Source organism: Notamacropus eugenii, chromosome 7, assembly GCF_028372415.1.
Source record: "Notamacropus eugenii isolate mMacEug1 chromosome 7, mMacEug1.pri_v2, whole genome shotgun sequence".
Taxonomy (NCBI): domain Eukaryota; kingdom Metazoa; phylum Chordata; class Mammalia; order Diprotodontia; family Macropodidae; genus Notamacropus; species Notamacropus eugenii.
The window spans coordinates 102,157,653-102,172,303 of NC_092878.1; the positions used below are offsets into that span (position 1 = coordinate 102,157,653).

At 34.1% G+C, this 14,651-nt stretch overlaps 1 protein-coding gene across 1 annotated transcript in view; it reads left to right on the forward strand.

Annotated features, from left to right (window-relative positions):
- Positions 1–14,651, forward strand: part of TRAPPC11 (trafficking protein particle complex subunit 11) — a 79,162-nt gene that overhangs the window by 39,800 nt on the left and 24,711 nt on the right. The window contains exons 18-21 of the mRNA XM_072623179.1: positions 2,999–3,129; positions 9,765–9,920; positions 11,069–11,256; positions 11,369–11,517. Coding sequence (XP_072479280.1) covers positions 2,999–3,129; positions 9,765–9,920; positions 11,069–11,256; positions 11,369–11,517 — 624 coding nt within the window. The remainder of the gene's footprint in view (positions 1–2,998; positions 3,130–9,764; positions 9,921–11,068; positions 11,257–11,368; positions 11,518–14,651) is intronic.

Below are 14,651 nucleotides of genomic sequence, written 5' to 3' on the forward strand. Positions count from 1 at the left end.
GAACCTAGACGAACTGACGCTGAGTGAAGTGAGCAGAATCAAGAGAACGTTGTGCATAGTAACAGCAACACTGTGAGATGATCAACTTTGATAGACTGAGCTCTTCAGCAGTGCAGTGATCTAAGACAATTCCAGAAGAGTCACAGAAAATGCTATCCTCATCCAGAGAGAGAACTATGGAGACTGAATGCAGACTGAAGCATACTGTTTTCTTTTGTTGTTTGTTTTTTCTTTCTTGTGGTTTTTCCCTTTTTTTCTGATTCTTATTTCACAACATGACTAATGTAGAAATATGTTTAATATGATTGTACATGGATAACCTATATTAGGATGCTTATTGTCTTGGGCAGAGAGAGGGGAGGGATGGAGAAAAAAATTTGGAACTCAAAATCTTATGGAAGTGAATGTTGAAAACTATCTTTGCCTATAATGGAAAAAATTATATTCTATTGAGTAGGGGGGAGTGATAATCTGAGAGTCTGCTTCATTTATCATTTAAAATGGCAGTTTTTCCCCTTTGTTGTTCAGCTATTACTGAGCATGACCATTCTATGTGATACGTGTCACAGTTGTGACACTTAGAAATTTTTGTGTTTTGCTATCCAGAAGTCTTTGTATAATTTGAGTTTTTTAAATTCTATTTATTAATTCTGAATCACTTTATAGAAATTTTCTTATGTGTTTGAATTCTTCATATTCATTATCCTTTGTGGTCCAGCAATATTTAATTGCATTCATATATTGTAATTGGTTCAGTCATTCCTCAGTATTTTGTTTTCAGCTTTCTGACACTGGAGATGATACTTCCATGAACACTTGTGCGCGTGAATCTTTTCTTGCTATCAGTAACCTTAATGGAATATAGTCCTAGTGTTGGGAATCCCTGGATCAGAGAGTAAACAAATTATGTGAAAAAAGTTACCACACCAAAGCTCACATGAAATATTCGTTGCATGGTATATTTTTGCATGCCTTTGCCAGTCTTAACAATCCAGGCTTAATGTTTCATATTTTTGTTTATCACATGACAAAAATATTTTGTTACCTTTGTTTTATCTAGATAGAGCATGTCAAAGAAATTGTATGATATGCTATGAGGAAGGAACTTATGATCTAAATTTCATCAAAAAAATTGCTAAATTATTCTTTTTTTTGTTGCATTATCTATATGCACCTTCTATAACTAAGTCAGAAGATTCATATTCTCTTTTATTATAGAATATACGTATTGTGTCTTGCACATGAACAGTACTAATTAGGGAAACATATAGGGAGATTTCCAAGTCTTTTATTAATTATTTATGGTATATATCTTGTCATTTTGTTTCAAACAACTTAATTTGTATTCCAAATGTGAAACGGGGTTCATGTTTATAAATATTAGTCAAATTTAAGACATTGTTAACACTCAAACATGAATGAGTTTTTTGAGTTCTCAATAAAATTAATTATAACTGGGAACTTGTTCCTTCATTCTTTTCATGCTCTTTTAGGCCTCTGGCCTATAGAATTGCTCAGTACTATTATTTCTGTTTAGGATGAATTTTTCCATAGAATCAAATACAACAGAAACTGTTTTTACTTTTTTAGTGTAATTATGATAATAAACAATTTTAACACTGGTGGAATTCCTATTTTTACTAATATAAAAAAGAATCTAAATTAGAAAATGAAAGATAAGTCTTTAGAGTTTATTAGCTCTGATCACTATTTGAAATAAAATATTTGTTAGTAAAAATGAAGATTTTGAAAAAATTTTCAGTATTTATGCTTAAACCTCTAAAATTAGAATTCAGTTTTTTAAATTTAAAATAATTTCTTGCATAATTTCAAATTATTTTCTAGAGATTTCAACTAATTCAAAACATGACCAGAAGTAGATTTTTTTGTCTCTCTTCCCACAGTCTCTCCAACAATGAGCTCTCCCATATTTTAGCAACTTTGCTGGCTTGATGGATATGAAGTGATACCTGGAAACTATTTTAATTTACATTTCTCTTGTGAATTGTGATTTTGATCTCTTGTTTATGGCATTATAGATAGCTTGTGTTTCTTTTAAATACTTTTTAGTTTTGTTTTATTTGGAACACTTGTTTATTGGGGAGTAGCTTTTAACCTTTGAAATTCCATCACTTCCTTATTGATTTTGGATGTCATACTTCTATAAAAATTATATTTAGTGGAAAACATTTTCCTCAAGCTATATCTTCCTTTGGTTTGTAGTGGCATGGATTCCTGTGAATGTATGTGTATGAGCAAAAACCACTTTACTTTTTTTAAATTTGGAGTCATCTCTTGCTGTCTTTTTGTATGCTTAAAGAATATTCCATGCATAATTTTGAAAGATGTTTCCATTCTCTTCTGATTTTTTTTACGTTGTAGTTTTTTGTTTTGTTTTTTGTTTAGATCATTTATCTTTTTGAAATTTCATGTAGAATCTGAGGTGGAAGTGACCTTAGAAATTATCTACTTCTTGTAAAATAGAGATTTCTCTTCCAAGTAGTTTGTATTTTTGAGTTTACTTATTAAATACTAGCCTGATGTGTATGTTTGTTTCTAGGACTTGGTTATCTAGTCTTTTCCACTGATCTACTTTTTTTTTACTTAATGGTAGCTAACTTTTATGATGATTGCTTGTTATGGTGTAAATTAAGATTTTGTTGCATTAAGCCCTCTCCTAACTACTTCTTTTCACTGTATTTCTTGACAGTCGACCTTTTTTTCTTCCAAATGAGTTTTGTTATTTTGTCCAATCCTATAAAAAATAATCTTTCTTGGTTTAAAACGAAATACAACACTGTGTCTTCATTTTCAGAAAGTTCTGTTTTTACTTATATGTCTCTGAACTTCAATTGTATCTTGAGATTGAAATGTTCTGTGCCATAAAAATGTCTAATATAAATGCATCTTTTCTGAAGAATAAGTTTTGAAGAAAAAAATGGAGGACTAGTATCTGATTGTATATGACTTCTCTCTTCCCTTTTTTTTTTATTTCTAGTACAGTGCAAAGCCAGATTTCTAGCCCCAAGCTTTCATGTGGATGTGCCTGTTCAGTTTGATATTTACCTGAAAGCTGATTGTCCGCATCCCATCAGGTTTTCTAAGCTCTGTGTTAACTTTAATAATCAGGTAATACACTTTTGATTTGTTTATTCACTTGGTGGAAGGGGAAGTGTTTTATTTTAATGAGGATTGCTTTAAACTAGCAAATTTATTACATTTCAGTTGTTGATGAATTTGTAATGACAAGAATTTCTGTGTGATCAGTCTTAAAGTGAATTCATATTGCAAATCTTATTTATAAGCAGGTTAACACAAATAGTTGATTTGCTCTAAGAAAAGCACTACCTTGGTTGTAGTTTTTATTTTTGTGCCACATTTCTGAAATCTTAATATTTTATATGGTACATATCATTTTAAGGATAGTGTTAAGTTGGAAAACTGTTGGAGTTTTTTTTGCTGTTTTAATGACTAATTCCAGTATATTTAAAATAAATATTCAGAACAAACTAATCTATTTATCTTAACACCTTTGAAGCCTAAACTTGTGAGCATATGCTAAAATTTTGTGGTTTACAGTTATTCAAAATGTAAGTTGTAGATCATTTATTTAGGTCAGCAAGCGCTTTATTTCCTAAAACTTGCCTGATAATTTTAATCAGGATTCATTGAATGTCTCCAGTGTACCTGGCCTTATACAAGGCTTTGCAGAATATATGGAAGTATAAATGTTATATCTTCTTAACCAGATTGTAAACTCTTTAAATGCAGAGACCAAGACTAACTTGCATGAAGTATTAGTGAATAATATAGGTTAGTAAGTGCTGCATTATAGGATAGAATCATTTTTAGATCTTGAAAGGACCTTAGGGGCCATCTTTCCTGGCCCCCTCATTTACAGTTAAAGAAACAAGAGTCCCAGAGGAGTTACATGCCTTACAAAGATCATGCAGGTAGGAATAAGAATATTAATCATGTTAAAGTCATGTTTATGATTTACAAAGCCTTTTCCTCTCATTAATCCTTTCAGAGAGATTGTATAATTATTCTAATCTTACACTTGAGGAGACTGATTGTCATAGGGATTAAATAATTTGTCTATGGTCATACAGCTAATAAAAAATATTCAAGCCATAGTTAGAACCTGGTATTTTGACTACCAGCATAAGCATTCTTTTTGTTATACTGTACTGATTCGCATTGAGGTAGGCTTTGAAAGATGGATGGGCTTTGAATACGCTAGGAGAGGGAACATATTCTGGGAAAAATGAGCTGCTGATACTTAAAAAAAAAATGGGAAATATAAAAATGTAAAAAATGTTAACCTTGATTGTTAATACTTTCCTGTAGTAAAAGGAAACTATAAAAGTTTAATCTATATAAAGCTGTCACCACAACTAGGAAGCCAAAGAATTGTCTAGAAACCACCTTAACCAACAGACATTTGACATCCCTGCCAGGTGAAGACAGATGATAACCAAAGGCAGTTCCAGTTTAGAATACCAACTCATTTGTAAATCACTGCAAAGGATCATGCAGAAGTTTATGAGGATTCTGTTTCCACAGAACAGCAAGCAGCAATGGAAATAAAAACAGACCTCAAAAAAGCTTGGCATGATACCCTGTTATTTCATGCTTGTTCAGTGATGAAACTGATAGGACAATTATATGCAAAATGAAACCATTAGAGGACTGATTTGGATGACCTCTACAGCTCTAAATAGCTGGTTTCATTTGTTTTTCTCACCAGGGACAGTAGAAACATCACTTTTTGACTCATACACTGTAAATTAATTTTAAAAAAAGAAAAATGTTATTCACAGATGAATTATTGGAGAAGCAATCTAAAAGGAATCCCCTTTTCATTCATGGCAGTGGAAAACTCCATGACTGTGGAAAAACACTTATGGTGATTACATATATCCTTGTTTTGTAGTTTGCTTGATTTCAAAGATCAGAGTTACTAAACAGTCATCTCTATCTTATATGCTCTTCACATATACATAAAATCTGGCACTGGGGACTTTTTCTTAGAGAGTTCATTGATGGCTTGTTCAATAAAGGGGTAATTTAGGTATTCTGTTTTCTCTTCTGTTAATTTGGGCAATTTATATTTTTGTAAATATTAATTTTGTTCAGATTGTCAGATTTATTAGCATATAATTAGACAATACTTCCTAATGGTTGTTTTAATTTCCTCTTCATTAGTGTAAATTCACCCTTTTCGTTTTTGATACTAGATACTTGTTTCCTTCTTTTTTTTAAATCAAATTAACCAATGGTTAGTTTGTCTTACTGAGTTTTTTTTCCTCCGTAAAACCAGTTTTTGGTTTTATTTATTAGCTCGATAGTTTTCTTGCTTTCACTTTTATTAATCTCACCTTTGGTTTTCAGGGTTTCCAGTTTGGTAATTACTTGAAGATTTTTAATTTATTCTTTTTCTGGTTCTTTTAGTTGCATGCCCAATTCATTACACTGCTCTGTTTTGTTGATACAAGCATTTAGAAATATAAATTTCCCCCAAAGTCCTGCTTTGACTATATCCCATAAATAATTTTGGTATGTTATCTCATTATTGTCATTCTCTTTAGTGAAATTATTGATTGTTGCTAAAATTTGTTCTTTGACTTGCTTTTTCTTTAGGATTAGATTGTTTATTTTCTAATTAATTTTTAATCTTTCCACTCTCCTTTATTGAATATAATTTTTATTCTATTATGGTCTGAAAAGGATGACTTAATATTTCTCCCTTTCTACATATGATTGTGACATTTTACTACCCTAATATGTGGACAATTTTTGTACATGTGCCATGTACTCCTGAAAAAAAGTATATTCTTTTCTGTCCCCATTTATTATTCTCCAAAGCCTTAGCTTCTTTCTTGTTTATTTTGTGATTACATTTATCTAGTTCTGAGAGGGGAAAGTTGAGGTCCCCACTAGTATAGTTTTACTGTTCATTTCTTCTTGTAACTCACTTCTTAAGAATTTTGATGCTATACCATTTGGTGCATATGTTTAGTATTACATCATTGTTTATGATGCCTTTTAGCAAGTTTTTTTAATCTTTTATCTTTTTTTAAGTAGATCTATTTTTGCTTTTACTTTGTCTGAGATCATGATTGCTACCTCCACTTTTTTTTACTTCAGCTGAAGCATAGCAGATTTTGCTCCAGCCACTTACCTTTATTCTATGTGTCTCTCTGCCTCAAGTGTGTTTCTTGTAAACAACATATTGTAGGATTCTGGTTTTTAATCCACTCTACTATCCAATTCCATTTTATGGATTAGTTCATCCCATTCACATGCATAATTATGATTACTGTGTATTCCCCTCCCTTCTTTTTATCCTTCTGTCTCCTTCTACCTCTCTCCTCACCATTGTTTTGCTTTTGATCATTGCCTCCCCAATTTGTCATCCCTTCTGTCAGTTCTCCCCCCCCCCCCAACTTCTTGTCCTCCTCCCTTCCTACTTCCTATAGGGCAAGATAAAGTTCTATATTCAACTGATTGTATATGTTATTCACTCAGTCAATCCCAATGAAAGTAAGGTTCAGGTTATGCCCAGTGACCCTCTTCTCTATTATAATAGGTCTTTTGTGCCTCTTCATGTGAGATAATTTACCCCATTTAATTTACCCTTCCTTCTACTCCCAGTTGTAATCATCTTTCTCACCCCTTACTATTTTTTTGAATAGCGTCCCATCCAAATCTTCTTATACTAGCACCCTCTGTGTATATTCTTTCTAACTGCAGTAATAGTGATACATTCTTAAGAGTTGAACATATCATCTTCCTGTGTAAGGATGCAGATATTTAGCCTTGTTGACTCCCTTACGCTTTATCTTTATGACCTTTTTATGCTTTTTTTGAGTCTTTGTTTGCAGGTCACATTTTTTGTTCAGCTCTTGTCTTTTCACCAGGAAAGCTTGAAAGTTCTCTGTTTCAATGAATGGCCATTTTCCCCTCTGAAATGCTCAGTTTTGCTGGGTATGTGATTTTGGTTGTAGTCCTAGGTCCTTTGCCTTCCAGAATATCATATTCCTTGCCCTCCAAAACCTTAGTATAGAAGCTGCTAAATCCTGTGTAATCCTTATTGCTCCATGACCATATTTTAGTTGTTTCTTTCTGTCTGCTTACAATATTTTCTCCTTCACCTGGGAGTTTTGGAATTTGGCTATAATGTTCCTGGGAAATTTCATTTTGGGATTTCTTTCAGCAAGTGATACGTAGATTTTTTTCTCTATTTTTACCTTCAGGTTCTAGTCTGTCAAGGCAGTTTTCTTTGATAATTTCTTAAATGAACAATTCTTAAATTATCTCACCAAATCTATTTTCCAGATCAGTTTTTTTCCAGTAAGATATTTTGCATTTTCTTCTCTTATTTTTCTTTTGATTGATTCTTGATGTATCAGGAAATCATTAGATTCCACTTGTCCGATTCTAATTTTTAAGGAGTTATTTTCTTCATTTAGCTTTTTTACCTCCTTTCTCATTTGGCTAATTCTGCTTTTTAAGTTATTTTCTTCAGTAAATTTTTGTACATCTTTTCCATTTTTGTGCTTCCTTTATCAAGTGATTGACTCTTCTTCTCATTTCTTTTCCCCAATTTTTCTTCTACCTCTCTGATTTTTTAAGTCCTTTCCGAGCTCTTCTACAAGGTTTTTTTGGACCTGAGATCAATTCTTGTTTTACTTTGAGACTTTGAATGTGGGCATTTTTACATTTTTGTCCTCTTCTTAGTTTGTGTTTTGATAAATGAAATAAATTTGTATAGTCAGATTTGGGGCTCAAGTCCTTCTGCCTGCTTGCTGAGATGGGGCCTGCTGGGACACTGTCTGCCCTGCAGCGTGTTCCCCTTTCGCTCAAGTGAGACAGACCTTTTCTATCCACCTTCCAAGCTGTCTTGGCCTGTGAAATTGTTTCACCTCTCCTTTTTGTTGGTTCTGGTTTCCACTTTCCATAGTTTGTTTTGAGGTTATATTAAATACTTTTTGGAGGTGAATGTGGGAGAGGTCAAGCGATTTCCTACTTACTCTGCTATCCTGGCTCCCAGACTGTATCTGGGTTGAGTCTTAAGGACATAATAGATTTTATAAGGTGGAGGTGAGGAATGGGAAACAAGTAGTGCCAGAGATGAGACATGCAATGTCACGTGTTAAGGAGCAAAAGAAGGAAGAGGACTCATTGAAGGAAACAGAGCAGTTAGAGAGGCATGAGAAGAATCAAGAGATATTGTACAATTCAGGAAAGACAGAATTTCATGGTGATATTATTTAACAGCATCAAATATATAGAGAATTCAAGGAGAATGAATTACTGGAGGCTGGCATTCCATCAGTTCATTTTAACAAATTCAGAATTATGCACAGTATCTGATAAGGACCCTTTCCTAATTTGTCACTTCAGGCTATAAGAAGGGGCATATTTGCCAATTTCAGGAGTGGAGGGGATTGAAATGGACACTGGCTCCTTTCTAGACAGGGGGCAGAATGATTTCTGATGGAGAAAAGCTGACTTTCCCCATGTAAATCAGACTGATTTCTCCCCCCAAAAAGTGTCTTAGAATTGAAAGATTTCCCCCTCCCCTCCCCAGTGAAAGAAGAGTGGGCTGTTTTTGTCAGGTGAAAAGGATGTATAGGCTAATTATCATTGTTCTATCTATAAGGGTCAGTGTTCTAGCAGACTCCTTAAGTCCTCTTTGTTTCGTGAGACTTGCCCTGACACAGAATAGCACCTAAAGGCTGCAAGTTGGCAGTAGATGGAGTTCTGGACTTGGAGTCCAAAAGACCTGAGTTGAAATCCAGCCTCAGACACTTATTGGCTGTTTGACACTGGCCAAGTCCTGAACTCCTGACTCAGTTTCCTCATCTGTAAAAATGGGAAATAATAATGAATAACACCTACATCCTAGGATTATTGTGAGGATATAATGAGATATATTTATAACGTGCTTTGTAGTCTTAAAAGCACTCTATAAATGGTTGATTGCTGTAGTATTGATTTTATCCTTGAAGTATCTTTTAAGTTAGTAAGCTGTCACTGTTCACTGTAGTAGAAGCTGCTTCTGAGCTTGAGTTAAGACATCAGACAGTTATTTCATAGTTATTCATTTCTGCCTCACCTATCAGTAGTAGACAATTCCTTATCAAATAATAACCAGAAGTTGTTCTTTGTGATAACAAATGACATATTACATAGCCCTGTATAAGCTTGCAAAGCTCAACCCTTGTATCTAATTTGATCTTACCAGTAACATTGGGACAGTTTAAGGATCAAAAGTTAATGTGACTTGTCCAGTGTCACACAGCCAGTAAGTGGTGGAACTGAGAATTAAAAGCTAATATGTATGACTCCCAAAGCAGTGCATTTCGTTTGTGTTAAAGCTGCTTCCCTGACTTAAAGGCTGTCAATATGCTTTTATGCATTCTCTTATTTAAGAGAGAGTGACACTTAATAATAAAGTCAAATTTATTAGTATAAGTTGACTACATTTTTACTTTAAGACAAAAGGATAGAACCTGAAAATGTATCTTTCAACATTGGTATAATCCAAGTTAAGAGATTTTATTGAAAGTAATATGTTCTCTTTTTAAATGTCAGTGACTCCATCAAGCAGGATATCTTTAATTCCTCATCTATAAATGTCAGTATTTAACATTTTATGTTTGTAAAGTACATTGATATTATTAGGCGGAAAGCACCTGTATTGTTCTAAATTGAACAGAGTGATTTGAGATTGAAAATTTTAATTCCTTATACAGGAATATAACCAGTTCTGTGTGATTGAAGATATACACCAAGTGGGTGATGTTTTGGAAAATTCAACCCAGGGAACCATGTGTCTAGTTCCTGGTAAAACAAGGAAATTTACCTTTAAATTTGTTGCAAAAACTGAAGATGTGGGAAAGAAGATTGAGGTTAGTTAATGAATTTGAAAATGCTTACATTTATAATGCTTATCTAAGCATAAGGGTATGTCATTAAATGGACTGATAATTCTGTATGTTTATGTATGAACATTTGTTTGCAGATTGCATATCATAAAAATAAAATTAAGTTGTATTTGAGTAATAGGTAATTTAATCTAGAATGGTCAAAATGTCTTGTCCTTTTTAGTCATTTGATTTTTAAAGTTGTGTCTGTATTAGTTGAAGAGGAATAATCAGATAGTTCTCTGGAGCCATCTGTGCTACACAATCATATTGTATTGGCTCATTAGCATACTTAAATATTTCCATTTATGTTTTCACTGGTTTGAGTACTCCCTCACTGACATATATCACGTGTCCTCAGTGACTTAGTGAAAGGTCTTCAGGGATTTCTTTGGTATACAAATTCATTACCTCACAGCCAGTTTGGTGGTGATTTGTCCCACACCTAGACTGCCCTCAGACAAGGGCCATCCAGTTATTGGGCCTGACCCCAAATGTCTCTACAGCTTGGTGCAGGACCTTTCAGAACTTACTGTCTTTTGGCAGTAGTCATCAAGAGCTTAGAGTCCACCTTATGGTAAGATTTCAACATGGGTCTTTTGTAGAAGTGTATATGCAGACAAATATGTTTATAATAACAACAAAAATAAGATAGCTTTCTTATTTTGGATTTGAAGTTTTGAGTCTCTTTAGTTTTAAGATTCTGAATGACTGGCTACATTTATCCCACATGTTTGATTTTTTTTTTTTTTTTACTATTTAGGTAGACAGTTCCATCAAAATAACAATTGCTACCTTTGTTTTTAGCTTTGTTCTTATTATTTGAATAATAAAACTTATGCTTTTTAGTTGAAGCTAAGTAGCATTCTTCAGAAATCAAAATGTTATTACTTCTGTGAAATGCTGGATTTTTATTCTCCACCTCATATGCACAATGTGAATTTGAATCTGTGTCTTTTAATAAGTAAAATATTTCATGGCATTTGTTGTAAATACTTGAAGTTGAATATGTGAGTTTGAGTTGAATATGTGAGTTGAGGGCAGTATGGCCATCAAAACAGACCATTACTGTGATTGGAATTGAGGTTGTTGAATGTGTGAAATGGAGTTTTTTAGAGAATTCTTTGTTTTAGATTTCCTCAGTGGATCTAATTCTGGGCAGTGAAATTGGAAGATGTGTGATTCTAAGTTGGCAGGGAGGAGGAGGAGATGCTGCTTCCTCCCAAGAAGCATTGCAAGCTGCACGTTCTTTTAAAAGACGCCCTAAGTTACCAGATAATGAAGTTCATTGGGACAGCATAATAATTCAAGCAAACACTATGTAAGTCTTCTTTGCTCATCAGAATTAAGATGTGATGGTTTTATTTTAAGAAAATTTGTTTTAAAAAATCAGTTATCTTGTGTTTTGAGATAAGATGTATATTTTTTTAAAGGATCATTTCCAGAGTTCCAAACATTTCTGTTCATCTCCGACATGAGCCCCCTGCCCTGACTAATGAGATGTATTCTTTGACTGTCACCATTCAGTCACAAGAGAAGTCCCCAATCAGAGATGTGAAGCTCACTGCTGGCTTGAAACCAGGTATACTTTTCCTTTTCTTTATCTAAAAAGGAACATGAAAGAAGCAGAACTAGAAAGTGGAATGATTAAAAATATATTACATCAAAATCTAAAGGCTGAAAAATTGGAAGAATAGATAAGGGCTCTACAATTTAAAAAAATGTAATTGGAAGATAGAGCTCAAAGAGATAGTTTAATATTCATTGATCTTCTTCTCTTCCTTCCCCTCCCCACAATCCCAAAGAAACAAAAAGCCTAAATTATCACATTTCAGGACTTTCTAAAAGAAAATTGCCATAAAGTACTAGAACTCAAGGGGCAAATGTAAATTGATGGATTCCATTGCATGCCACCAGAGAGGGATCCCAGATTTATCTTAGCCAGAAATGTGGTTGCAAAGCTGTGGATTTGGCAGGTTAAAGAGGAAGTATTGCGTGCAACCGTGAAGTAACTGGTAAAGAAATAAGTAACTTGTTAGAATCATTGGGAACCACTCAGCACAATAAGAAAGGAAAAGAAAGATTAGAATGTGATTTATTGGAAAGCAAAGGAAAACCATTTCCTTCAGAGGAATACTTAATCCTGTAAAATTGAACATGATCATCCAGGAAGTAGAAAATATACTTTTAAAATAGTTGACTTCTAAATATTTCTTTTGAAAAAGCTGTAGTTGGGTTGGGCATGATGATGCTTACGTGGAATCCTTGCTGCTGAGGAATATGAAACTGGTGGAACACTTGTGCTCGGTAGTTCTGAGCTGTAGAAAGACTGGAGCCAATTTGGTGTTCATTTGAAATCTATCTACTACTACTAATAGGACATGTCGCCAAGAGTAGGAGACCACCAAGCTACCCAAGGAGAGGCATTGCTGTATTTGGCCTCATGACTTGGGTTAGAACAAAGACCTGGCTTCAAGGATTTATAGGAAATTGATGCTTGGGAAGGTAGTGCAGCAAGCAGGTAAAAACAGCATACATACACACACAGTATGGCAATGCAGGCAGATAGATTTGGCCACGCAGGACCAGAGTCACAAAAATGAGGGAGATGTGTACAGTGGCACAATCTGGATGGGAGAAGTCACCTGCTCCAAAGTGGGGTTTGAGTAGGGAAGTTTCATACCTTAATAATGGGCTGGTTGAGAACAGGTAATTAATATAACCCAAATATGGGAGGGTACATTCCTGATCAAACCCAGATGTGGTGGGGAAGTACTCTGAGTCACCTATTGATACCAAACTCAGATGGGGAAGTTTCCTAACTGGATTCAGAAATTGGTTGAAGGTTCAAATCAGTAATCAGAGATCTTGGGAATGGCTATTGGCACATAGTCCCTGGAGTTAGCCATGAGCCTTATCCAGTCAGGACAATGGTCATCAGGCCCACTTAGCCTAAAGTAACTCTACATTGGAGTCCTTATCACTTATAATACAACATCAAACAATATCGCAGGCAGACTGGAAAAACAAAATAGGTCAAGCCTTCAGTGCTGATCACTGTTAGAATCAGACCAATGAGTGGTTGCTGTACTTCTAGTCTAGATGCAGTCTCTGAAAGCAAAAGAAAGAAAGTAAAACAAGAAGTTAGAACTGCTCAGTCTTTGAAATATAAATGCAGCATATAAAATAAACCTAAGGAATATTAAGAAGAAATAAAAATATGTACAACTCAAAGAACTAGGTCATAATGCGCTGTTCCCATATTGTTATCCTTTGGTTGTATCATTATATCTAAGAGTAAATTGAAGAATCCAGAGAAACTCTGGACCTTGGTTCCCCCCAAAAAACACATTAGAGGGAAAATATTTTCATCATATATCTCTGATAAGAACTTAACAACCAAGGTACACACACATCATGTAAAACCAAAAGCCATTTCTCAGTAGGTAAGTGGTCAAAGGGTATAAGCAATCAGTTTTGAAAGAACTGCAAACTATACAAAACTATATGAAGGAATGCTCTAAAACAGTAATAATAAGAGAAATGCAAATCAAAACAACCCTGAGGTTTTACTTCACACCTAGCAAGTTGGTAAGATGGCAGAAGATGAGAATAATCAAAGTTGGAAGGGTGGTGAAAAGACAGGCACACTAATGCATCGTTAGTGGAACTGTGAATTGGCACAGTCATTCTGGAAAGCAGTCTGGAATTAAGCAAAGAAAGTAACTGAAATGTCTGTATTCTTTGGTTTAGAGATTCGACTTCCAGGCATATGCTCCAACAAAGGCAATGCTAAGAGAATCGTCATATACACCAAAAGAGTTATAGCAGGACTTTTTGTGGTAACAAAAACTGGAAACAGAGTAGATACTCACTGAATAGGGAATAAAAAAATTGTATAAATGGAATGGAATATGACTATGCTATAAGAATCAGTAAACAAGATGTATAGTTATACATGGGAAGATTTATATGAACTAATGCAAAGTGAAATAAGCAGAGCCTAAAAAATAGACACACACACACACACACTCTGACTACAGCAGTGTAAATGGGAAGAATGAGGGCAACAACAAAGCAGCTGAAAATCAAATACTATTTGACTTTCAACAAGAGCTATAGGAAGACATCTCCTTCTGCTCTTTTGTAGAAGTGGGAGACTATGAGTATGGGGTACTACAGAGAATGTCAAACTTTAAAAAATATTTGTTTTGCAGAAAAACATCTTTTTTTCTTCAAATTTTATTATAAGCAGTTTAAAGAGGGCTACAAATAGAAAATACAGGTGATGTACAAATTAAAGGTCAATGAAATTATTTTTAAAGGAAGGAAAAAATAATGCTACATAATTTTTTCATGACACACTTGTGAAACTGAAAATCCAAAATAAAATCCATTTTTAGGAAAGTATCCTAGAGAAGAAAGAGGAGAGAGGGAAGGGACTTCTTGAAATTGGGGTATGATGAGTGAAAGATGGCGTTAGGAGAAATGAAGCATCTAATGAACCATGCTGTTATGTGGGCCAGGTGAGGTAAGTTTAAAAAAAAGATTTTATCAATACAAATAAAATAATAGTGATCAGAGAAATAGGTTAGACTAGGAAAAGGGGAGAGCAGGTTAAGAAGGATATTGCCTTGAATCATGCAAAACAGGGCTTATTGAAGAGGAAGGACAAAGAGGAATGATCCTGAGAAAGGATACTCAACATTTTAAATT